Source organism: Phoenix dactylifera, chromosome 13 (assembly GCF_051530095.1).
Source record: "Phoenix dactylifera cultivar Ajwa chromosome 13, Ajwa_hap1_PhDact_Kaust_v1.1, whole genome shotgun sequence".
Lineage (NCBI taxonomy): Eukaryota > Viridiplantae > Streptophyta > Magnoliopsida > Arecales > Arecaceae > Phoenix > Phoenix dactylifera.
Genome location: NC_143202.1, coordinates 4107343 through 4126228, shown reverse-complemented (window position 1 = coordinate 4126228; position 18886 = coordinate 4107343). Strand labels below are relative to the sequence as shown.

The 18886-nt window shown below is 37.6% G+C and overlaps 1 protein-coding gene across 3 annotated transcripts; it reads left to right on the top strand.

Annotated features, from left to right (window-relative positions):
• Positions 1-555: 555 nt before the first annotated feature.
• On the top strand, positions 556-17751 carry LOC103710620 (uncharacterized protein At2g33490-like). Of its 3 annotated transcripts, none has more exons than XM_039131033.3 (11): positions 556-1146; positions 2533-2605; positions 3047-3139; positions 3577-3638; positions 3755-3823; positions 8956-8984; positions 9061-9268; positions 9377-9607; positions 11908-11961; positions 14437-15451; positions 17526-17751. In XM_039131033.3, exons 1-10 carry the CDS (start codon positions 1030-1032, stop codon positions 15448-15450), a joined length of 1950 nt encoding a protein of 649 aa, XP_038986961.3. In that variant the 5' UTR covers positions 556-1029; the 3' UTR covers position 15451; positions 17526-17751. The 3 variants fall into 3 exon arrangements, with proteins under 3 accessions (XP_038986961.3, XP_038986962.3, XP_088566327.2); XM_039131034.3 differs by having other exon boundaries at positions 558-1146; positions 3065-3139; XM_088710201.2 differs by lacking the exon at positions 3755-3823 and having other exon boundaries at positions 700-1146.
• Positions 17752-18886: the final 1135 nt, after the last annotated feature.

Genomic DNA, 18886 nt, shown 5'->3' with positions numbered 1-18886 from the left:
TAAAGCACAAGCAACATATAGTTGATCATGAAAATCATACAATTTTCATCTAGTTTAAATATCTAACTTCAAAAAGAGGGAAAAGAAAACCCGATCTATGATTTCAATTGGCTAGCAATATGAATCGCCGATGTTGCTTAGAAACAAATGTGAAGTGTTCCACTAATAATAGCAGTCCACTATAAATTGGTCGGATATGTTCATGCAAAGCAAGTAATTTTTGCACGTAGGGTTCATGTCGCGGCCATGAAGCCTTTGAACAAGCGTGAAAAGTCCAAAAATCAAGAGTTAGGACTGCTCAAGTAATGAGGTTTTGACATTTACATTTGTTGTCACGTGTACATTGCGTGTGGTACAGTGATGTCAAAATGTCAAAACCTTTACTCCATGAGATGCAGTCAGCTTAAGAAATTGGTTAGCTTGAATTGGGTGAACAGTGCAATGAGATCATTAACCGGCACATAATGGGCCCCATGATGATCTCTCTGGGCAGGTCTCGGTCAGTTTTGACCGGTCCTCCTCCAATAAAGGCAGTGTGACTTTGGAACCAGGAACATGGCGGGGGCTGTGTTTGTTCAGCGGTCACGGCACCGCGTATGCCTTGACCGACAACAAAAACTTTGATACGAGGGGAGAAAGGTTACGCTACCTTGCTATTCTCACCCTTCAATTCTTCCCTCTCCATTCTTCCCCCTCCCTGCTCTCAGCTTCTTTTTCTTCTCCCCACTTTCTATACGAACGAGTATTTATGTCTTCTTTGATCCGGAAATTATAAACTGAAATGAAACCAAGATAGAGGAAGGCGAGAGAGAGAGAGAGAGAGACGGGTTGTCTCTACTTTGTTCACGCATCCTGGTCTTTCTAGGGTTGCTGACCACAAAGAGGGACAAGGAGATTTTGTTTCCCTCTCTTTCCCCTTATCCTCTCTCCTCCAATCTCTTTTTCTGCCGCTTTACTCCTTCCTATCTCAGGATCTTGAAGGGGAATACGATTTGGTGTTGGGATTTTGAAAGGGAAAGTTAGAGAAAGATGAAGTCGCCTCTGAGGAAGCTCCGAGGGTTCACGCTACACCGGCACGATGCCAAGGAGAAGAGTGAGCACCATCACCCTCCGGCGATGCTGGATGAGCTCGTCCAGGCCACCCAGGTGACGCTTTTCTTCCTCCCTAAGGCATTTGCTCCGATTTTTTTGGTTGTTTGATCTCCTTATCTCGAAATTGGCGGCAAAGATGGGATTTTTAGTGCGCGTCTCCTTCCAGCTCGAAGTATCTCTGGTTTTCATTTCTTTTCTTTTTTTGATGCAAATTTTTCTTTTCTTTTCTTTTCTTTTTTTTTTTTTGGGGGTGGGGTGGGGGGAGGGGAAGAGAGCGGGGATTCTCTAATATGTGTATGGGTTACTCTATTTTTCTTTTTCTTATTATAGTTTGCTAAACTAGTTAAAGTATAATTAGTTATATTGCAGGGGTTAGATCCTCTTGCTGGAGTTCAAGTTGTCTACATTTGTCTTCTGAGCTGACTAGTGTATTAATTTAGGTATTTTGGTTGAAGGAAGCAGAAGGATTTTGTTTTTTCCCTCACTATTCTATGGAATTTAATGGCTTTTTTGGTTTCTTATCTAATGCACTTTTTTTGTCCACCTTGTTTTGTCCACAAAGTTGAAGTTTTTTTATACTTAATCACTGCAAGCTCTATTCTATGCTCTTCCTAACCTGTCATACTCGATGATACAAACAAGTGTCACAGATAGAACAGGTGATTCCGGAAAAGCAGCAACTAGACCTCCTCCAGGACTAGGTGGAACTGTTTTAGACCATTTTAACCCGAACTGAATCCTGGCAATTTTGAAATTCACACTTTTCCCAACCATAATAAGCTCGAGCATTTTAACAAATGGGAAATCTTAGTATTCACACTTTGTATATCATTTTTGCACAAAATACAATCAATATTTGATTTTTTTATGATTAATTTGGAAAGGATATTTGTTAAACTAAATTTCATAGATAATGGTAAGGTACCTGTATGATACCAAGGTTTGGTTTGGTATATGAGCTAAACCGGTGCATACCGGTTCAAACCGAGCAGAAGCACCCCATACCATGTGGCATTGACCTGTACCACTCGGTTTCGAGTGGTACTATGGCTGGGTGTAAGAAAAATTATTGATAGCTTGTCTTGGTATGGGATGTGGAGCATATTGAACTGGTAATGTACTGGTACAGTTCTCGGTGCTGGTTTTTGCGAATCTTGGGTGGGAGGATGGTTGAGAAGTATTAAATTGCTCTGGTAATGGTTGTGGGGATGGTTGAGAGACATTCTATATGGAGTAAGAAGATTGAGTGAAAATTTACTTAAGAATCAATGGATATTCTTTCAAATGGACCGGGCAAACAAAGCAATCTGCATATCATTTGCAGAAATATGTCTGTGTTTAATCTACTAAAAACAATGAGCCAACCTAAAAGAATAATCTATGTTTTCTTCTTCTCAATTGTACCATCAGCTCTTACACTTGGATGCTTCGTGTTTGCAGGACATGCGAGACATGAGGAGCTGCTATGATAGCTTGCTTTCTGCGGCAGCTGCCACTGCAAATAGTGCATATGGTACATTTCTTTATGCTGCACTTAGGATGTTCTCTACATTAAAATGTTTCACATTATATTAAAGTATGTTAAACTCTAAAGTCGAAACTAAAAAGCTAAAAGCTATCCTAAATCTGCAAAAATTAAAACAGTGTCGAATCTGCAAAGTAAAAAACAGGATGTAATTTTCTTGCAAAATTTTTTAAAATACAGAGCAATCTTTATAACCAGAAAACTTAAATTTAAGTAGTTTATGTTTCTTATTCAGTAACTTTATAAAAAATTATGATATATTATGGAAAAAAATTACCTGTTTTGCTTTTGAGCTCATATGTTTGATGAATAAATTACATCATAACATATGCAAAGTTGAGAATACTGTGGCAAATGACCAGTCTTTACTACTTGAGAATTTGTGAAATAAATCTAAAAAATAACCATTGTTGTCTGATCTACTCTTAGATGTACATATTCTTGCAGAGTTCTCAGAAGCATTGCAGGAAATGGGTACATGTTTGCTTGAAAAAACTGCATTGAACGATGATGAGGATAGTGGTGAGTGAACCAAACTTTTATGTTTCCTGTCTTGCTTGCGGTCAATTAATTTTACTAACCTGCTTTTCTGGTTATACGTAATATTTCAAAAATGAGAGTGAAAATCCTGACAATAACTGAATATAGATTGAAATAATTTTCTGGAATTCCTAAAGTTTTCGTTTCTTCTTGAAATATCTCTGTACGCTTTCTGAAAGCATCATTCAAGAAGCCCTTTTTATTCTATGCATGCTGGAATTTTGCCAGCACTGTCTACCAGATCCCTCATTTCTAAACATACAATATCAGGACTCTATTTATTAGAAACAAATTAAAAGATACTTATTTTAGATATTGAAGTTCGAAAGTTGACTAATCTCCAAGTAATCTTTTAATTTTTCAAAAGTATTTCACCTCTTGATTTGTCATATGCATTTTGAATTTGATTATGCATGCAGGCAGGGTTTTGTTGATGCTGGGGAAAGCACAATTTGGACTTCAGAAACTTGTAAATAGCTATGTGAGTCCAGTTTTTATATTGTGAATAGGCGTGCTAACACAAACCTTTCATATATTTCGTGTGGCAAATGATCCAACATCAGTTGATTGGAATTTATGTTAAATTTTATTTCATAGCGTGCCCATATCATCCAGACAATTACAAAACCATCTGAGTCTCTTCTCAAGGAGCTTCGAACTGTGGAGGTTTGTTCCTTTTGATTTTTCTGTTCTAAATGAAAAAATTGTTTTACATTTTGATCCTGGGCACAATAACTGATTAACTAAGTGTTTATTTAACTATATAATGTGTAGAGTTTGCTTCAAATTTCTCTATTCTTATGTTGTATAAATGCCTGCAGCTGCCACATACATCATGAATCTGTCCCAGGCTGACCCATTTAATAAAAAAAAGGGAAGCCCAATTCGTAAGGCTTCCACTATTGTGGGGTCTTGGGAGGGTTACATGTATGCAACCTTACCCCCGCTTGTGAAGAGGTTGTTTACGTGTTTTGAACCTATGATCTCCAGGTCACAATGGGGCAATGTTACCTTTGCGCTATGGCTCATCCTTAGGCTGACTCATGTGATAACGAGCTCAATTGGTGATCAAATAGACCCGACATATTCTTGTGTGTCCAAACTTATTTTTTCTATATCATAAAAAGCTAAGGATGATAAAGTCAAGTAAACTATTATTCTTCTGAGATAAGCTTTCTATTATAATACTGTTATTTATTTCTAATAGATAACAATACTTACCAAGTGAAATATGGCATGAAATGTTTCTGATGGTTGGAGATACTTTTTTGTGCACCCACACCCCCCTATGCTGCACCATTAAAAGGTTGTGGGTCAACAAGTGGAGTTTGATTGAAGGGTCGTGAATTCAACATTTTGTTTTTTCATTTCATGACCTAAGCAATGGTTATTAGTGGAGAAGTGGAGTATTGACTTTTTCATCCTGTTAAGAGCAAGTAAGATCAGAAGTCGATATAATTTGGCATAAGACTTTTGTGCTAAAGAAATCCAAATGAGATCGAAAGAGATAAAATGGGTTGAATCAAGTGGCTAAATAGGATTTTATATTGGTGCCAATAGATGGGAGAAGATTTGCTCTTCCATTCTACATATTAAGTAAGAGCAAGCTTTTAAATGGTGGGATGGTGGGGTGTCTCACCTTCCTGAGTGGTGAGATGGGATGAGTCTAGAAAAGAGTCGGGATAGGACACAATGACCATTATCCTAGTGTCAAGGTGCGGGGTGTCTCGTTCCAGGGAAAAAGTAGGACTTCCCCATCCCATGGTATTTAAAATCTTGCCTTGATGAGCATGCTGTAAAACTAAGACCAAGGATTTAAAAATCAAGATAAGGACCCGTACTAGTCATGTTCAATATAGTATATACAATATACAGGGTCACCATGGTCCAGTAGAGGGCCGGTTCAATGAGTGAAAAAAAAAGAAATTAAAAAGGTGAACTGAGTAGTATGGGATAGTATGGGGTGAGACTGGGTAGGTCTGAGGCTAAGGTTGTAAGTTCCAGCGGGACAGGGACGTCCCGGACATCCTATCCTATTTGTGTGAGAAAATGGGACTGGAACACGGTTGGGACTTTGAAACCCATCCATGCGGGGAAAGAAGGAAAAAAAAGAAAAAAAGAAAGGAAGAAAAGATGAAGAAAGGAAAAAGTGAAAGGAAATAAGAAGAAAAAGGAAAGAAAGAAATGAATGGAGCAGAAAAAGAATGAAAGGAAGATAGAAGGAAGGAAGGAAAGAGAAAGAAAAAGAAAAGGGAAAGAAAGAACGAAGCAAAGGAAGGGATAGGAGAAAAAAAGAAGAAGAAAAAGGAAAGAAAGGAAGGTAAGAAAAAAAGGAAGGAAACAAGGAAGAAAGGAAGAAAGCAAAAGAAAGGAAACAAAAGCAAAATGAAAGGAAAGAAGGGGAGATAGGCGGAGGGTACCTACGGGACTCTCAATCGAGACTGCCACTGGAATGGGGCAGGAAAGTGGGGGCATCTTGTTCCATGTAGAAATTGGGACACCCTTATCCCATGGGATTTAAAACCTTCTTGAGGCAGCGTTAGGTGGTCCAGGGTCAATCACTTGCAAACAGTGCCAAGGGGTACCATGTTATAGTCCCTAGCCGGTTCAGTATGTATATAGGGGTGCGGGTCTAGTACCTTGATCCTTAATGACTCGTGCTTTCTAATTTAGTGCCACTTGACAATTACAAAAGCAAGTTTATAAAAGATAGGATTGAAATGTTTATTCACCCTCAACATAGAAAAGAAACTGAAAGGTTAGCTGAATTATATTAAGCACTGCTGATGTTTATTTGCCAACAAACAAACAGCTAGGCCTAATGATGTTTATGTGCCAAAAAACAAACAGCTAGGCCTAATGCGATGCTAGTTTGCTTCTGAGAAGTTTTCATACCCATGCTATAGCATGATATCTTAAAAATGCGTGCTCCTTTTCATGTTTACTCATGAAGGATACTTTCCAACTTGGAAGCTTCCATGATAAAGAAAGTGAGGCTTATTTATGCGATTGAGCTCTATCTTTAGAATAGAACTTGATGACTCTTTGAGCTCTCTTTTATTGCTAAGGAAGTAAAATTAAGGAAACTAAGCAGCAAGTCTTGAATCTTTTACGATGTTGGGCAATAAAAGGAAATCCACAGAGAATTGGATGAGGAGAAAATTGTAGTTTCAGTGGAAGATTGCTCATTTGGGATTAAGATACACTGAAACCTTGTCTGGGAGCTTAGTTTTTTTCCTATTTTTTGTGGTGTGTTGAGCTTTCGTCATCATCACTATCATTATTCCTAACATAATAATAATGATACTTATGTCCTTTTCTAGGGTTTTTCATAAGATGTTATGTGTGTTGGTTAAACAAGTGAGACTAGATGGGAAACAATGCTGTTTTTGTTTTGATCTAGTATAGTTTTTAGGTAAAGGTAGGCCTTTATCTTTAACTGAGCCAACTTTTAAGTTGTGTGAACTCATGGAATGCTGTACCGGCCCGTACCGGCCGGTACGGGCCGGTACGTACCGGTCCGGTCCTAGACTGGTACCGGAACGACAAAAAAAATCGGTATTTTCCGGTTTAACCGGCCGGTACGGGCCCGTACCGGCCGGTACCGGCCCGTACCGGCCGGTTCGGAGCCCGTACCGGCCGGTACCGGCCCGTACCGGCCGGTTCGGAGCCCGTACCGGCCGGTACCGGCCTCGTACCGATGCGAATCGGCCGGTCGCATTGGTACGATTTTTTTTTTAGAACCACAGCGCCCTGTGGTTTTTGAAACCACCGCGTACCGGTACCGGCCGGTATGTATCGGACCGGTACGGCGGACCTTGTGTGGACTGCTTATTGATTGAAGTAGTCTGATGAGTGGGCGGCTTTTATGCGAGGACCATGCTTACATAAATAAACTAAAGATCAAAAATTTGGAATAAGTAAGTAGTAAAGACAATTTGTAATCCCCTCTTCGTCCCGAACAAAATTTTCCCTAAAATTGTATCTCTCTCTTTCTCTCTCTTCATAGTTCCAATCTTGTGTAGGTTTGATTATATTCCCTGTGGACAAGTTCATTAAAGCTCTACCTCTATCAGGAAAGACTTTGAAGGAATGAATTAGAATTTTAGAAAAGAAAACATGCTGTAATTTTCATATGTTCTGCTAGAAGCAACTCTCCTTCCTTTGTTTTTTTTCTTTCTTTATAATCTTTCCTTATGCTTTAGGATTCGCCCATCGTGTTGAGCGAATCCTTACCATTCAAAACCATTCAAATTTGAAGTCCTTACCATAGATTTAATAGTAAAATACAGGTTTATACTATAGTAGATTTCACTGGAATCTAAGTAAAACATGAAAGGCCATTTTCCCTCTTGATCTCCAAACTTTTTCTATTAGGAGGGTGAGAACCCGTAGTACCAAGGTCCGCCGAACCGGTACTAGGACCCATACCGGTCAGCGCCTGGTATGGTTCGGGACTAGTTCGGTGCCGAATCGAATCGGTAGGGCATGCCGGTTCACGGACTGGCACATCCTATTTTTTTTGGAGTTCTCAAAAAAATTTAATTGATAATCACTCTTTTCGAATTTTTTCTATGAATTTAAGTCTAATTTGATGTTTCTTTAATGTTTTCTTGATATTTTTTTTATGTTTTCTTGATATTTTTTTTTGATTTTTCTATGATCTTGGTTTAACCTAGAATATGCATCTTATTGCTTTAAAATGATACAAATTATCATAGAACAACATAAAATATTCTTAAATCAAGTAGTGACATGAAAATTAAAAAACAATACAATCAATTGCATATTTTTAAAGTCCAACATACATACAAATATCTAAAATTGGGTCGGGCGATGCTTCTTGTAGATATCCGGATCATCCGATGCCTTTGGGCTTTCAAATTACATTAGGAAGGCCTTCTTGGGCCTTCCCAATGGCACTTGATGCCTTTAAAAGGCATCATGTGGCAGTGGCAGGTGGCCCATACCCAATCCGGTTCGAAATCGGATCACCGAACCGGCTGGTTCGCACCGAGTCGGCACCGAACTGGTCGGAATCGGATGGTAAAGGATCCGAACCGGTCGGTTTCGGGCGGTAAAGGACCCGAACCGGCCGGTTCTGGGCGGTAAAGGACCAGTTCCGGCCGGTAGGGGCCACAACCGAATATTATTGACGAACCGACCTGGTTTCGCACTGGGTCGGTTCCGTATTACCTGAATCGGGCGGTTCGGCAGACCTTGCGTAGTACTATTGGACTTATGTAACCAAGCAAAATGTAAAAAAAATTATGTATCTTTAGGAGGAGGTCCATCGAGCACCTCATGTCATTTGGACTATCATTACTCATCAAGCTCTAAAATCTAAATAGAATTAGGATGTGGGAGCATCAACTAGAAAGCGTAGAATTTGCCAGTTTCAAATTAATTTCAATATATAATATTTTCAGGACCTAGAGTGAAATTGCTTATCCACATTTGTTTGTGTTTCCAACTTCCTATTTCTTGCTTTTTCCTTCATGCCATGTACATAGTTTCAGCGTTTGTCTGAAAAATTTTGCTGTCAATCTAGTTATAACTAGTTGGACTCGGCTAGAGCATTTATTTATTTTGCTTTCGTTTCTCTGACTGATTTCCAAATTGACATCCCTTAAATCCTATTCCTTCCCAGACTTCTGCATTGAGCTTCTTAAACCACATTTTCAGAATTTTGTACTGAGAATATTCTTGAAATAACCAGCTAGACTTAACCCCTTTGTTTTCTTTGTGACCAAGCCATGATGTATTGTTCTTTTAATGGGACTTTATTGTCATTGCAGGAGATGAAACAACAATGTGATAATAAAAGGTATGAAGCGGCTCCAATTTTCTGTTTATTTTTCTTTATCTTAAAAATAATTTTCTTCTGGGATATTTTTCTTCAGAGATATCTATAAATTAATGTTAGCGGCACATCAGGAGAAACGGTGGTTAAGACATGCCAAAGGTGAAACTTACTCAACACAACAGTTGTTAGCAGCTCGAGATGATTATGTAGAGGAGGCTGCCCTATTTTCCTTTCGCTTGAAATCATTGAAGCAAGGTCAATCTCGAAGTCTTCTAACACAGGCTGCTCGCCATCATGCTGCACAGGTTGTGGCTTCAACTATTTTATGTAAGAAATATTTATTTGTTTGATTGAACATGTAGTAATCTCACATTTTCCTTTTAAAATTTTGTTTTCTCCTGCTTGGACTTCAGTTAAATTTATTCAGAAGAGGACTTAGATCTCTTGAACTGGTTGAACCACATGTTAAAGAAGTTGCTGAACAACAGCATATTGATTATCAGTTCGGTGGAATTGAAGATGATGAAACTGACAACAATGATGATTATTCTGGTTATGATAGCAGTGATTATGGGGAGTTGAGTTTTGACTATGGACAAAATGACCAATATCAAGATGTTTTCTCAAATAAAAATTCAATGGAGGTGAGATCATATTTACTTCAAGGTCTTATTCAGTGTGTATTCATTATTTCTTGCTGCAGGTTAGGTTTAAAACTTGCAATATCTTTTTTGATGTAGACATTTATCATTTTAGTAGATGATTTTTACTGATGGCAGTGAATTTATGGGTTACTGCTTGATTTGACGTTGACATAAATCAATTTTATTATCAGAAGCTGTCATATTTGAAATAATTTCTTTGTGTGCTTCTTTCAAAGTGCTGTGCCAACATATCTATATGTGTACTAAGCAATTAAATTCTTCCTAAGAGAAAAGAGGCAAATTCTCTTATTTACAACAAGGAAAAAGAAATAAATGTTCTACATTGAGTAGTCCAATGATGCTATATTCTTAGGTCTTATTTCCAATTGTGCCTTATGTCACTTTCTAATTTAGTTTTAAAATGTTGCTTCTTAGTGGTTATTTTAGAAAAATTGTTTAGGGTTATGGCTCTTCCCCTTCTTTCTCTCTCTGTCTGAAGAGGCTGGACTGCTTATTCGAGCCTCTAACTTTTTCTAACATTCTGTAAGTTCCCGATTCTGTGCATGGCTGCATGCAATGGCAAAACTAATTACATGATATGGAAGATGGTCCTATTGTAAACTTTAAATTACAAATTCAAGCAATATTCCATTCTGCGATTTGGGAAAGATGCTCTATAATTATCTAAGGTTTAAGCTAGCAAGTTTTTGAACATCCAATGTCAATTGCCATCTCATCTATTATGTTTGGTGGTGGACCTGATTTGACCCCTATCATAGTCTAATTTTGCAAAATCAATCCTTTATTGGCCCAACCTGGCCTGTCTAAACCAGTCCTTACAATTCTTAGTGACTTATTTTCAAGATGAATTGAACAACTAGTGTTAAGAAGATCAATCACACATAAGATGCTTACCTGAGGTCATGACTCAAACTGGCCTCAACTGTCTTGACCCAAATAAAATTCTATGCTCATGCCCCTGGTCGGGTCAAACCTCTGACCTGTACCTGACTTGTTTAAAATCTGGGTCAAACAATCTGAACCATACTTGACCCAAATTGAAAAACCCCTGATCCAAACTTGGCCCAAATAGCATTGGTTCGGGTCACTTTTCACCACCCCTATGTTGACCTCTCTTTGAAAATTATGCGGCTTGATTGAAGTGTCCCGAAGTTGCCTCTTTTCTATGGTTTCATTATATTGCTTTTCCTATACTCTTCATGCATGGAAAATGTAGTTGCTGGCTTGCTGCATACAATGATTAAGAGTTCAATTTATTTTGACCAAAGAATTTTGTGCTCATTGCTAATGAAAGATCCAGTGCAACATCAAGAAACAATTGTGAAGAAGGCACATAACATGATCTAAGGAGATGATATTTAGGTCGTTATATTTTATTTCTGGGTAGGGTAGAGTTGGGATTATTTATTTAATGAAAATTTTTAAGTGGAACTGGTTAAGGTATAATATAAATGAAGGATAGCCACTAAGCCATATGAGATGGTTTGGCCTTAAAACCCAAGAACTTGAGATTGCCTTGACACACATCTGGTGAAACCAAGTAAATAGATTTTATGAATATTGCATTTAGAAATCTTAAGAACAACACTAATGATGAATAAGGATGGGAAAGCCATTTCACACAAGTTCGTTATATGCAAAGTGCTCTAGAAACGATGTGCTGAGTAGGGTTATCAGGTGTTGAAAGGTCTGAAAAATAGGCAGCAACTAAATAATACTACTATGGAAGTAATTAGAGGGATTTGAGAACACCTCATATATTACAACTAGATCTCCGATAAATGGTGAAGTGGGATTTTTAATTTATGAAAATGTGGGGTTTTTTAATCTATAATATGCCTAAAATCCCTTGTTGCAGAATTGGAAACAAAAAATTAAATGCTACAAAAGCAACTGATTGATAAAAAGAAAACCGTAATGCTTTATAGTAAAGCCAGTGGATGACTAGCTTGCTACCGAGAAAATAGAAAACCTAGTTTTGTGCACAGTTTGCTGAAACATCATTTACATGGTCCTGCAGCTGAATAAATGTCTGATTGTTATCACTATTGAAAAAAATAAAGCACATATGAATCATTTTTTTGTTACATTTTTCATCTGACTCTAATCGGTATGAACCTTTTGCTTATTTACCTGTATTCTCAACATTATGATTATCAATGGTCCTCTGCTGGTTTTGTTCTTTAGCTTGTTAGCTGACCAACAAATGCTTTTGTTCACCTTTATCACAGTCCATTTTCAGTTAGAATATCTAATATGGCCTTTTGTTTGACATGCAGTTTGATCGAGCGGACAATGTAATTGCCCCTGCATTAACTAAGGAATCTGCAAAGGTAGACTTTCTGTTCATTTTGCTAATAAATTTGATGCCTCAAGCTTTCCATCTCATCATGAACATGGGTCAACATCTGCTCTTATTCTAATGTCTAGTTGATGCATGTTGTATGGGCACTAATTGCCTTCTTGACTGAAGGTCTGGAAGGGTTTATTTGGTACATCACATCTTGTCTATCCTTAAAATACACTTTAGTTTATATATGTTGAATCTCATCTTGAAGCATTATGAATTCAAAATGGGCTTGCAAAGTCAAGTTGGTAAAATATATACTAAACCCCTTTTCATTTTAAAGTGCAACTTGTATGCTTAGCACATTCATGTGCATGGGTTTCTGTTTCACCCATTCTAGAGCTTCAGATTTTTCTGTTGCCACTGAAGCTTCACGAATGGTTCAAAGATCAATGATGTAAATTTTAGAAATTTTATGTGTAAAGGAAATTGACTAGTTGATATGCTCCCCCTAAACTTATGGTTAGTGATTGTATGAATGAGTGGATTGAAAAGTCTATTAAGAATGCTATCATAGGGAACACTTGGATTGCCCTTTTATGCTGTCATTGTAAAGAAACTCGTCTCAGGACTTTGCTATTGTACTCATGAACAAGTCATTCTTTAGCTAATCTTAGTGCCTTGTATGCATACAACTACAACCTCTCTATGGGGGACAATCTCAGATGCATTTTCATTTCTAGACCCTCAAGGTTTTCCAAGCCACCATGTGCTGTGAAACTATCATGTCTATAAGCAACACATGCTCGTCACAACTTCATGGTGACATCTTATCAGCATATCGTTTCTTCTGTTCAAAGTTAACAGTGATCAAAATTATAATCAAGGCATACCCTTAGTTTCAAAATACACCATATCCATTTAATCTTCCTCTATAATGCTTAAGTTTAATATGGAATTAGAGAGTTGTAAGAGTTCAGCAAAAGGTAATATTATAAATAGATGGAGAGGTACTTTTAACAAGAAATTAGCAACTCTATTACCACTGTGCCCAAGAAAGTCAACCTAGGTTGAGGTAGTACTCCAGATCTTTTGGCAGCTGGAGCAACGCATCATTATATGCACACTTCAATTTCCTGGAGACCCATCCTGTGATTCTTATGGTTATTTCGGCGCAGTTAATTATAGTCATATTAGGATTTCATGAACTGTCTAAATTTATGTAATTACTGTTGACTTCACTCTCTAGGGTTATATAAGGATTCCTGGGTCTGAGACTGTTCTGGAAATTTAATTTGAGTGGGGGCCTACTTAAGGATTCATACCTTATCTATATTAAGCTTAGGTAAGTTTTGATCAAGTAGAGTTGCCTTACCAAAAAAACAAAGAAAATCAAGTAGAGTTGGATCTCATGTATATTTTCAAGCCTTTACACCCTTAATGTTTGTTTTTTTTTTTTTTGCTAAAATCATTTAATGTTTGTTGAGAGATGAATTTTGGAGTTATGTTGTGCTATTAGCCAATTGATTGTGATATTTAGTTAAGGCTTATTATCTTTTGAGTCCAAGGTTTCAAATCCCAATCCTAGTTTCGATATCAGTGAGGGACCGAGCAGGGATGGTACAATCCTGCATTCTGACACATGGGATGGGTTGGCATCCTGGTGATTCATGGGGAGATGAAATTTTGTTATCATTTTTTATGTTGTTTATTTCTTTTACTGATTGTTCAGGCTTTTTAGAGTTTGTCAAAAATTAGGATTAGAGTAGGTTTTTTGTGCTGATGGTTAGGTTTAAGGTGCCAACATTGGTACCTGCTTTTCCTCACCCTTGCATCCCCTCCTCTCTCTCTATTCTTTCTTTTCCTCTCTCCTCCATGATAGAAAACAGTTAGACAAGACATGACATCCTTGGGCTCTTTCTTTTAATTGGGTTCCACGTCTATACTAATTGGTACCAGGTGAACCATTCACCAACCTGCTTGGTCCTGATTGGGACCCACAGGTATGGACCAAGACGCTGATTTATGTGGATCCTGGGTCTCATTTTTGTCTCAGGACCTGGCCTCTTACTGGTTCAATCCAGGATGGCCAGGATGGATGGGATGGACTAGGTCCTGAGTCCATGGTTTTGACAAATTTTACACAAACAGCGACTTCTATTTTTCCTTGTTCATGTTTCTAATTTCTTTCTTTTCTTGCGTGCTTATCATGGCTACAAATAATCTGGACCTAATACATTTGACAGTTTGTAACTTACATTCTTGTTTTTAACAATGTATAATCTAAAATATTGAAAAAGAAGCATAATTGCAACACCTATTAGTTATAAATTGTATACACCTGAGCTGTAGGTCTTTCTGATTCTGTAAAAGCATATGTGGCAGTTTTCTTTTTCCTTATTATACATCCCATTATTTTTCTGGATTTTTGTTATATGCTCTCTGTTGATAGGATGTTTCTGTTGTGGAAAGAAAAATAGTTACTTCACTCTTACCAAATTGTCCCTTTCCATTTATGCAGGAAAATGTAGATAGGAATCAAGATCATTTATTTACTTTCAATGAGAGCCCTGGGGTTGGCAGCCAATCGGCACCAATTTTTGCTGATAAGTTGAAAGAAATCCAACCTCTATCAACAAGAAAGTTTCACAGTTACGTTCTACCCACACCCTGCGAAGCTAGGAACTCGGACTCCATGGGGCCTGGGAATAAATTTTCTGCAGATCAGTTAGAAAGCAAGGGTTGCTGGCCCGCACAGTTGTGGCATTCATCTCCATTGGTGGCAAATAAGCTTGTGAAAGATTCCAGAGATAATGAATTATCAAGCCCCACCAGGGTACTTAAAGCACAGTCAGTACTTAAAGAGAGCAACATTAATAGTGGTCCTGTCCTCATGCCTTCTCCCATGGCAGAGGGGCTTCTAGGGCTGCAATTTAATCCACATACTGCTGATACTAAAAAAATCAAAAGACAGGCTTTCTCTGGTCCACTGACAGGTAAAGCTTCATCAGGCAAGCCGATGAATTCTGCCTCTGATTACAGATCTTCCGTGGATTATTCTCCTGTATTTTCTGCAAAGCCAGCTTCCCCCACAAAACAGCCAATGGTTTCCTCAAAAGTGTCTCCTGGCACCTCACCTCCTACTAGGCCATCACCTAAAATTAGTGAACTTCATGAGCTTCCTAGACCTCCCACCAGTTTAACAAATGCTGCAAGACCTTCCAGTCTGATGGGTCATTCAGCTCCTTTAGTTTCTAGGAGTCAAGTGCTTGCGGCAACAAGCAGAACATCATCAACTGCATCTCCTACAGCATCACCACTACCAGCGCCACCTGGTCCAATGGCTCGCAGTTTTTCTATACCTTCTAGTGCTCAAAGAAAGCCGGTTCTACCCGTTACTAAGTTTGTAGAAGCTCGTCGTAGTCCAGAAGTGACTGGAGAGGTCGCTTCACCTCCTCTGTCACCTATATCTCTAACAAATATTCATCCAGCATCAACAACTTCAGAATTGGGTACTCGAGCTATGAAAGCATAAGGTCAGTGAAAGCTGTTAAAGCGCATAATATTGTCCGTTTTTGAAGCACTAGTCCACTATTTGCATGGTTTATATTTCATTTATTTGCTAGCTATGTTACTGTGCTATATTCTCTTTAAATAGTTTCAGTTGATATGTTTGAATGTAAGCGGAAAATAATTGTAATCTCATACCTGCATGCCCATATTGTTAGATGGGTTTGAAAGCTGTTCTGTTATTTTACAAATGTTTTACTAACTCGTTTGGGAGTATTATGATTGCAGAACAAATTGCTTTCATTTGCTTTTATGATTTCCAGATTACAAATTTAAGTTGGGGGTGGTTGCTATAGTGATTTATCAGTCACTTTGCCATGTACAATAAATCATGAAATTTTTTAATCAAATAATATTAAGTGAATGTTAAGTTATATATTTAGGGATTCACTAGTCACTTGATGCGATATGAGATTCCAGATTTTTTTTAAATGTCATTCAATAGGAGGAGTTCATTATACTCTTGATTGGTTATAAACACTTGTACATTTAAACTGGGAGTTATTCATTTTTGTTCTCTTATTGGATTCCTTATTGTTGTCAAAATTTCACTCAGAAATTCATTGTAGCACATAAAAGACATACAAATCACATGCCCCGAAAATTATAGGTTTCGAATTCACAATTTGCATAATCTCAAGGCCTCTGCTTCTTTTTTCACTATTCTATAACACAAACAGCTTGTCATCTTAGCTGAGAATAAAAGTAAAAAAGAGTCAAAACAACAGATTTCTTATCTCTTAATAATCACATGTTTTATTTTGTAAAATCTAAATGAACTGGCTGGGAGAGTAACCTCTCGAATTTTTGCATGTTTAACAACCATCTTTGTTCTCATCAATGCAAGTTCTATTCGAAAGATAAAAAATGACTCCGTTTCTCTAATATTTGCCAAGTATGCTTGCATGTCCTTGTTCATTGTTTATGCTTCAACAGTTGGTTCTCCACACGAACAACAATGTGTCAAAAGTTGTGATCCATCTTCCACCTAAATGATGCTTTATGATCTTTCCCCATAACAGATCTAAAAAAGGAAAAATTACCACATCATGTAATCAGTTGCCTTGTCTCCAGTTAAATATCACCAAGCGCATGCTGGAAGCTGCGAAGACACTTCCATATGATTTTGAATTACCTAGACATGATATTTTTATTTTTAGTCTTAAGTGAATGCGGTAAAAGATTAGTTGGAAGAAATCTCTTTCATTGCAAATTCTCTATCATACTTCACATTATAAGGTGCCTTCATACCTTGTCCAATATTTAGTATGAGCATTTCCCAGTTTGATGAACATTTTCTTCCCTCTATTAAGCTAAAAGAGGTTAAATTATTGAAAGCATAAAGTTATCAAGGTGGTCTCCACAACATAAGCATAACCACTTCCGACACACCTTTGGCCCAAAATTCTACTGTATATAGAGTCAAGCCCATCGGGATGTTTGGTTGTCTGGTTTATGTTTTTAATTTTTGCAGATGTTTGTTTATTTATAGATTGGCCACTTCACAATGTAGTGTTTCTGCCGCTTCTCATTTCAAGCTGTTGAAAAGCAACTTCACTCCAAAAATATTGCTTATTGGTCTGACCGTTTTGTCACAGAACGCCAAACATGCCATAATCTTTCTGCAATTTTTGGCCGCTCTCTAATGAGTAAGTAATGGGTGACAGTGTTCTGTTCCATATCGCATGTGACACCTCCTCTTCATTATATTGAGCTCAAAGGGTCAGAAAAATGCAACCAAGATTTGGTACTTGTAAAAAACAATTTGGATATCTTCCATTTCGGAGGATTTTGCTTGGATATGAACCATTAGCAAAGAACAATCATTCCGTTCTTACCCACTTGTTGAGAAGTTGTTTATCGTGATTTATGAGAAATCTATGTAGTTTTTTGAGTTTCTACGTTTGGAAATAGTTTCTGTAGTGCAATTGATATTTGGATTCAATTTAAGCATCCCCTTTAGACTAGAGCTTCACGCATTTTATGGTGAAGTTGTAGTTTGCTCAGTGAGCTAACTTGTTCTCGCTTCTTTGGTTGCAGGATCCTTCTGAGTAAATCCACCTTGCTTTTGCTGTCCAAAGCTGGTCAACTTGGTCGCCTGTGATCCAGTGGTTTTGCATATAATAGCACGTACATTCCTAGTTTCTGCCATGAATCTCATTTTTTGTTACCTGTCATAACGATGGAAGAAAATTATGAGCGCCAAATAATGAATCCTTTGTATGCTACGATTCATTAATGGAAGAACTGGATTTTCTTGAACAAAGCATCAAAGGTTTTTGTTCTTTTCATTTTTCTTTCCAAGTTTTTGTTCTTTATCAGTCCTGTGAGGTTTGTGGAAATTCTGATGACTCAGATGACCTCGGATTTGTGCTATTGTGCTCTGAGGTTCGAGTTTAAGATCATAGAAGTTGTGGCTCTCTTTGTAGGCAATCCTTAATCAGGAGCCTACAGATCTAGATCTAGTGACCAATTATGAAGATAACTATTAAAATTTGTGAATTGAGTGCTGGAAAATCTCATTCTCATCTTGTGATCAGCTATCTGATTTCTTTTTACATAAATCATTTTGGTAACTAGGGATTGAAAGATTAGGCTTTGTTTTCTACAAGCTTTGACAGCTGAGCTACCTTATCGAGCGAGCGATCGATTTTGCATGGGCATTGGTAACAGGTTATTTCAAAATCATGTAATATTTTACCAAGGATCAATTCCTTTTTCTTAGCATTCCCTCTTAACCCTAGGATTGATGTTACTCTGCATGTTGGCCGAGTAGAAACACAAAAATCCTATGTTCATATTTTCAGCAGCCAAGCAACTTGGCCGAATGCCTATGCTTAGGTCTGGCCAGGCCTGAACATCAGGCTTTAATTTTTGCCCAGGCCTAATCCAATCTTAAAGAGCCAGTTCTAGGCCCGTGCACCAGACTCCATTCCCTCTTAATCTCCAGTATTAGAGTTGGTCACGAGCCAGGTCGCCTGCCTATTCTGAAATTTAAGCCCACTTAAAAGAAAAAAGATATGTATATATTTAAGCAAATAGAAAGAAAATAAAATGTATGAAACATTGTTGTCCAACTAAAAATTGCAGAATAACAATGGAAATTACAAATTTTGACAAAGTATAAAATACAGTGTCTCATTAACATTATAACAAATAAACATTATTGTGCAATCAAAGCTACGTAAAAAGTAACCATCATACTTGAAGCCACTTCAATGGTAGAAGAAATATTTTCTTTTATAATGATGGTTGTCTTCAACCTTGTTTCAGTATTTTAATACAATTAGTTCTCCTTGGTTCTGGTTATTCGCTACTCGAGCTCCAACAATTTGGTATTAGAGCCAGGTTAAAATGGGTACCCACAAGGAGAGATTGGAAAAGCTAGAATACGACTTGCA

Bases quoted from the DNA above. Each gene is read 5' to 3' on its own strand.
- LOC103710620 (XM_039131033.3), top strand. From the start codon at position 1,030: ATGAAGTCGCCTCTGAGGAAGCTCCGAGGGTTCACGCTACACCGGCAC. The intron at 3,639-3,754 runs GTGAGTCCAGTT...TTTATTTCATAG, and splicing joins AGAAACTTGTAAATAGCTAT to CGTGCCCATATCATCCAGAC. The intron at 11,962-14,436 runs GTAGACTTTCTG...CCATTTATGCAG, and splicing joins TAACTAAGGAATCTGCAAAG to GAAAATGTAGATAGGAATCA.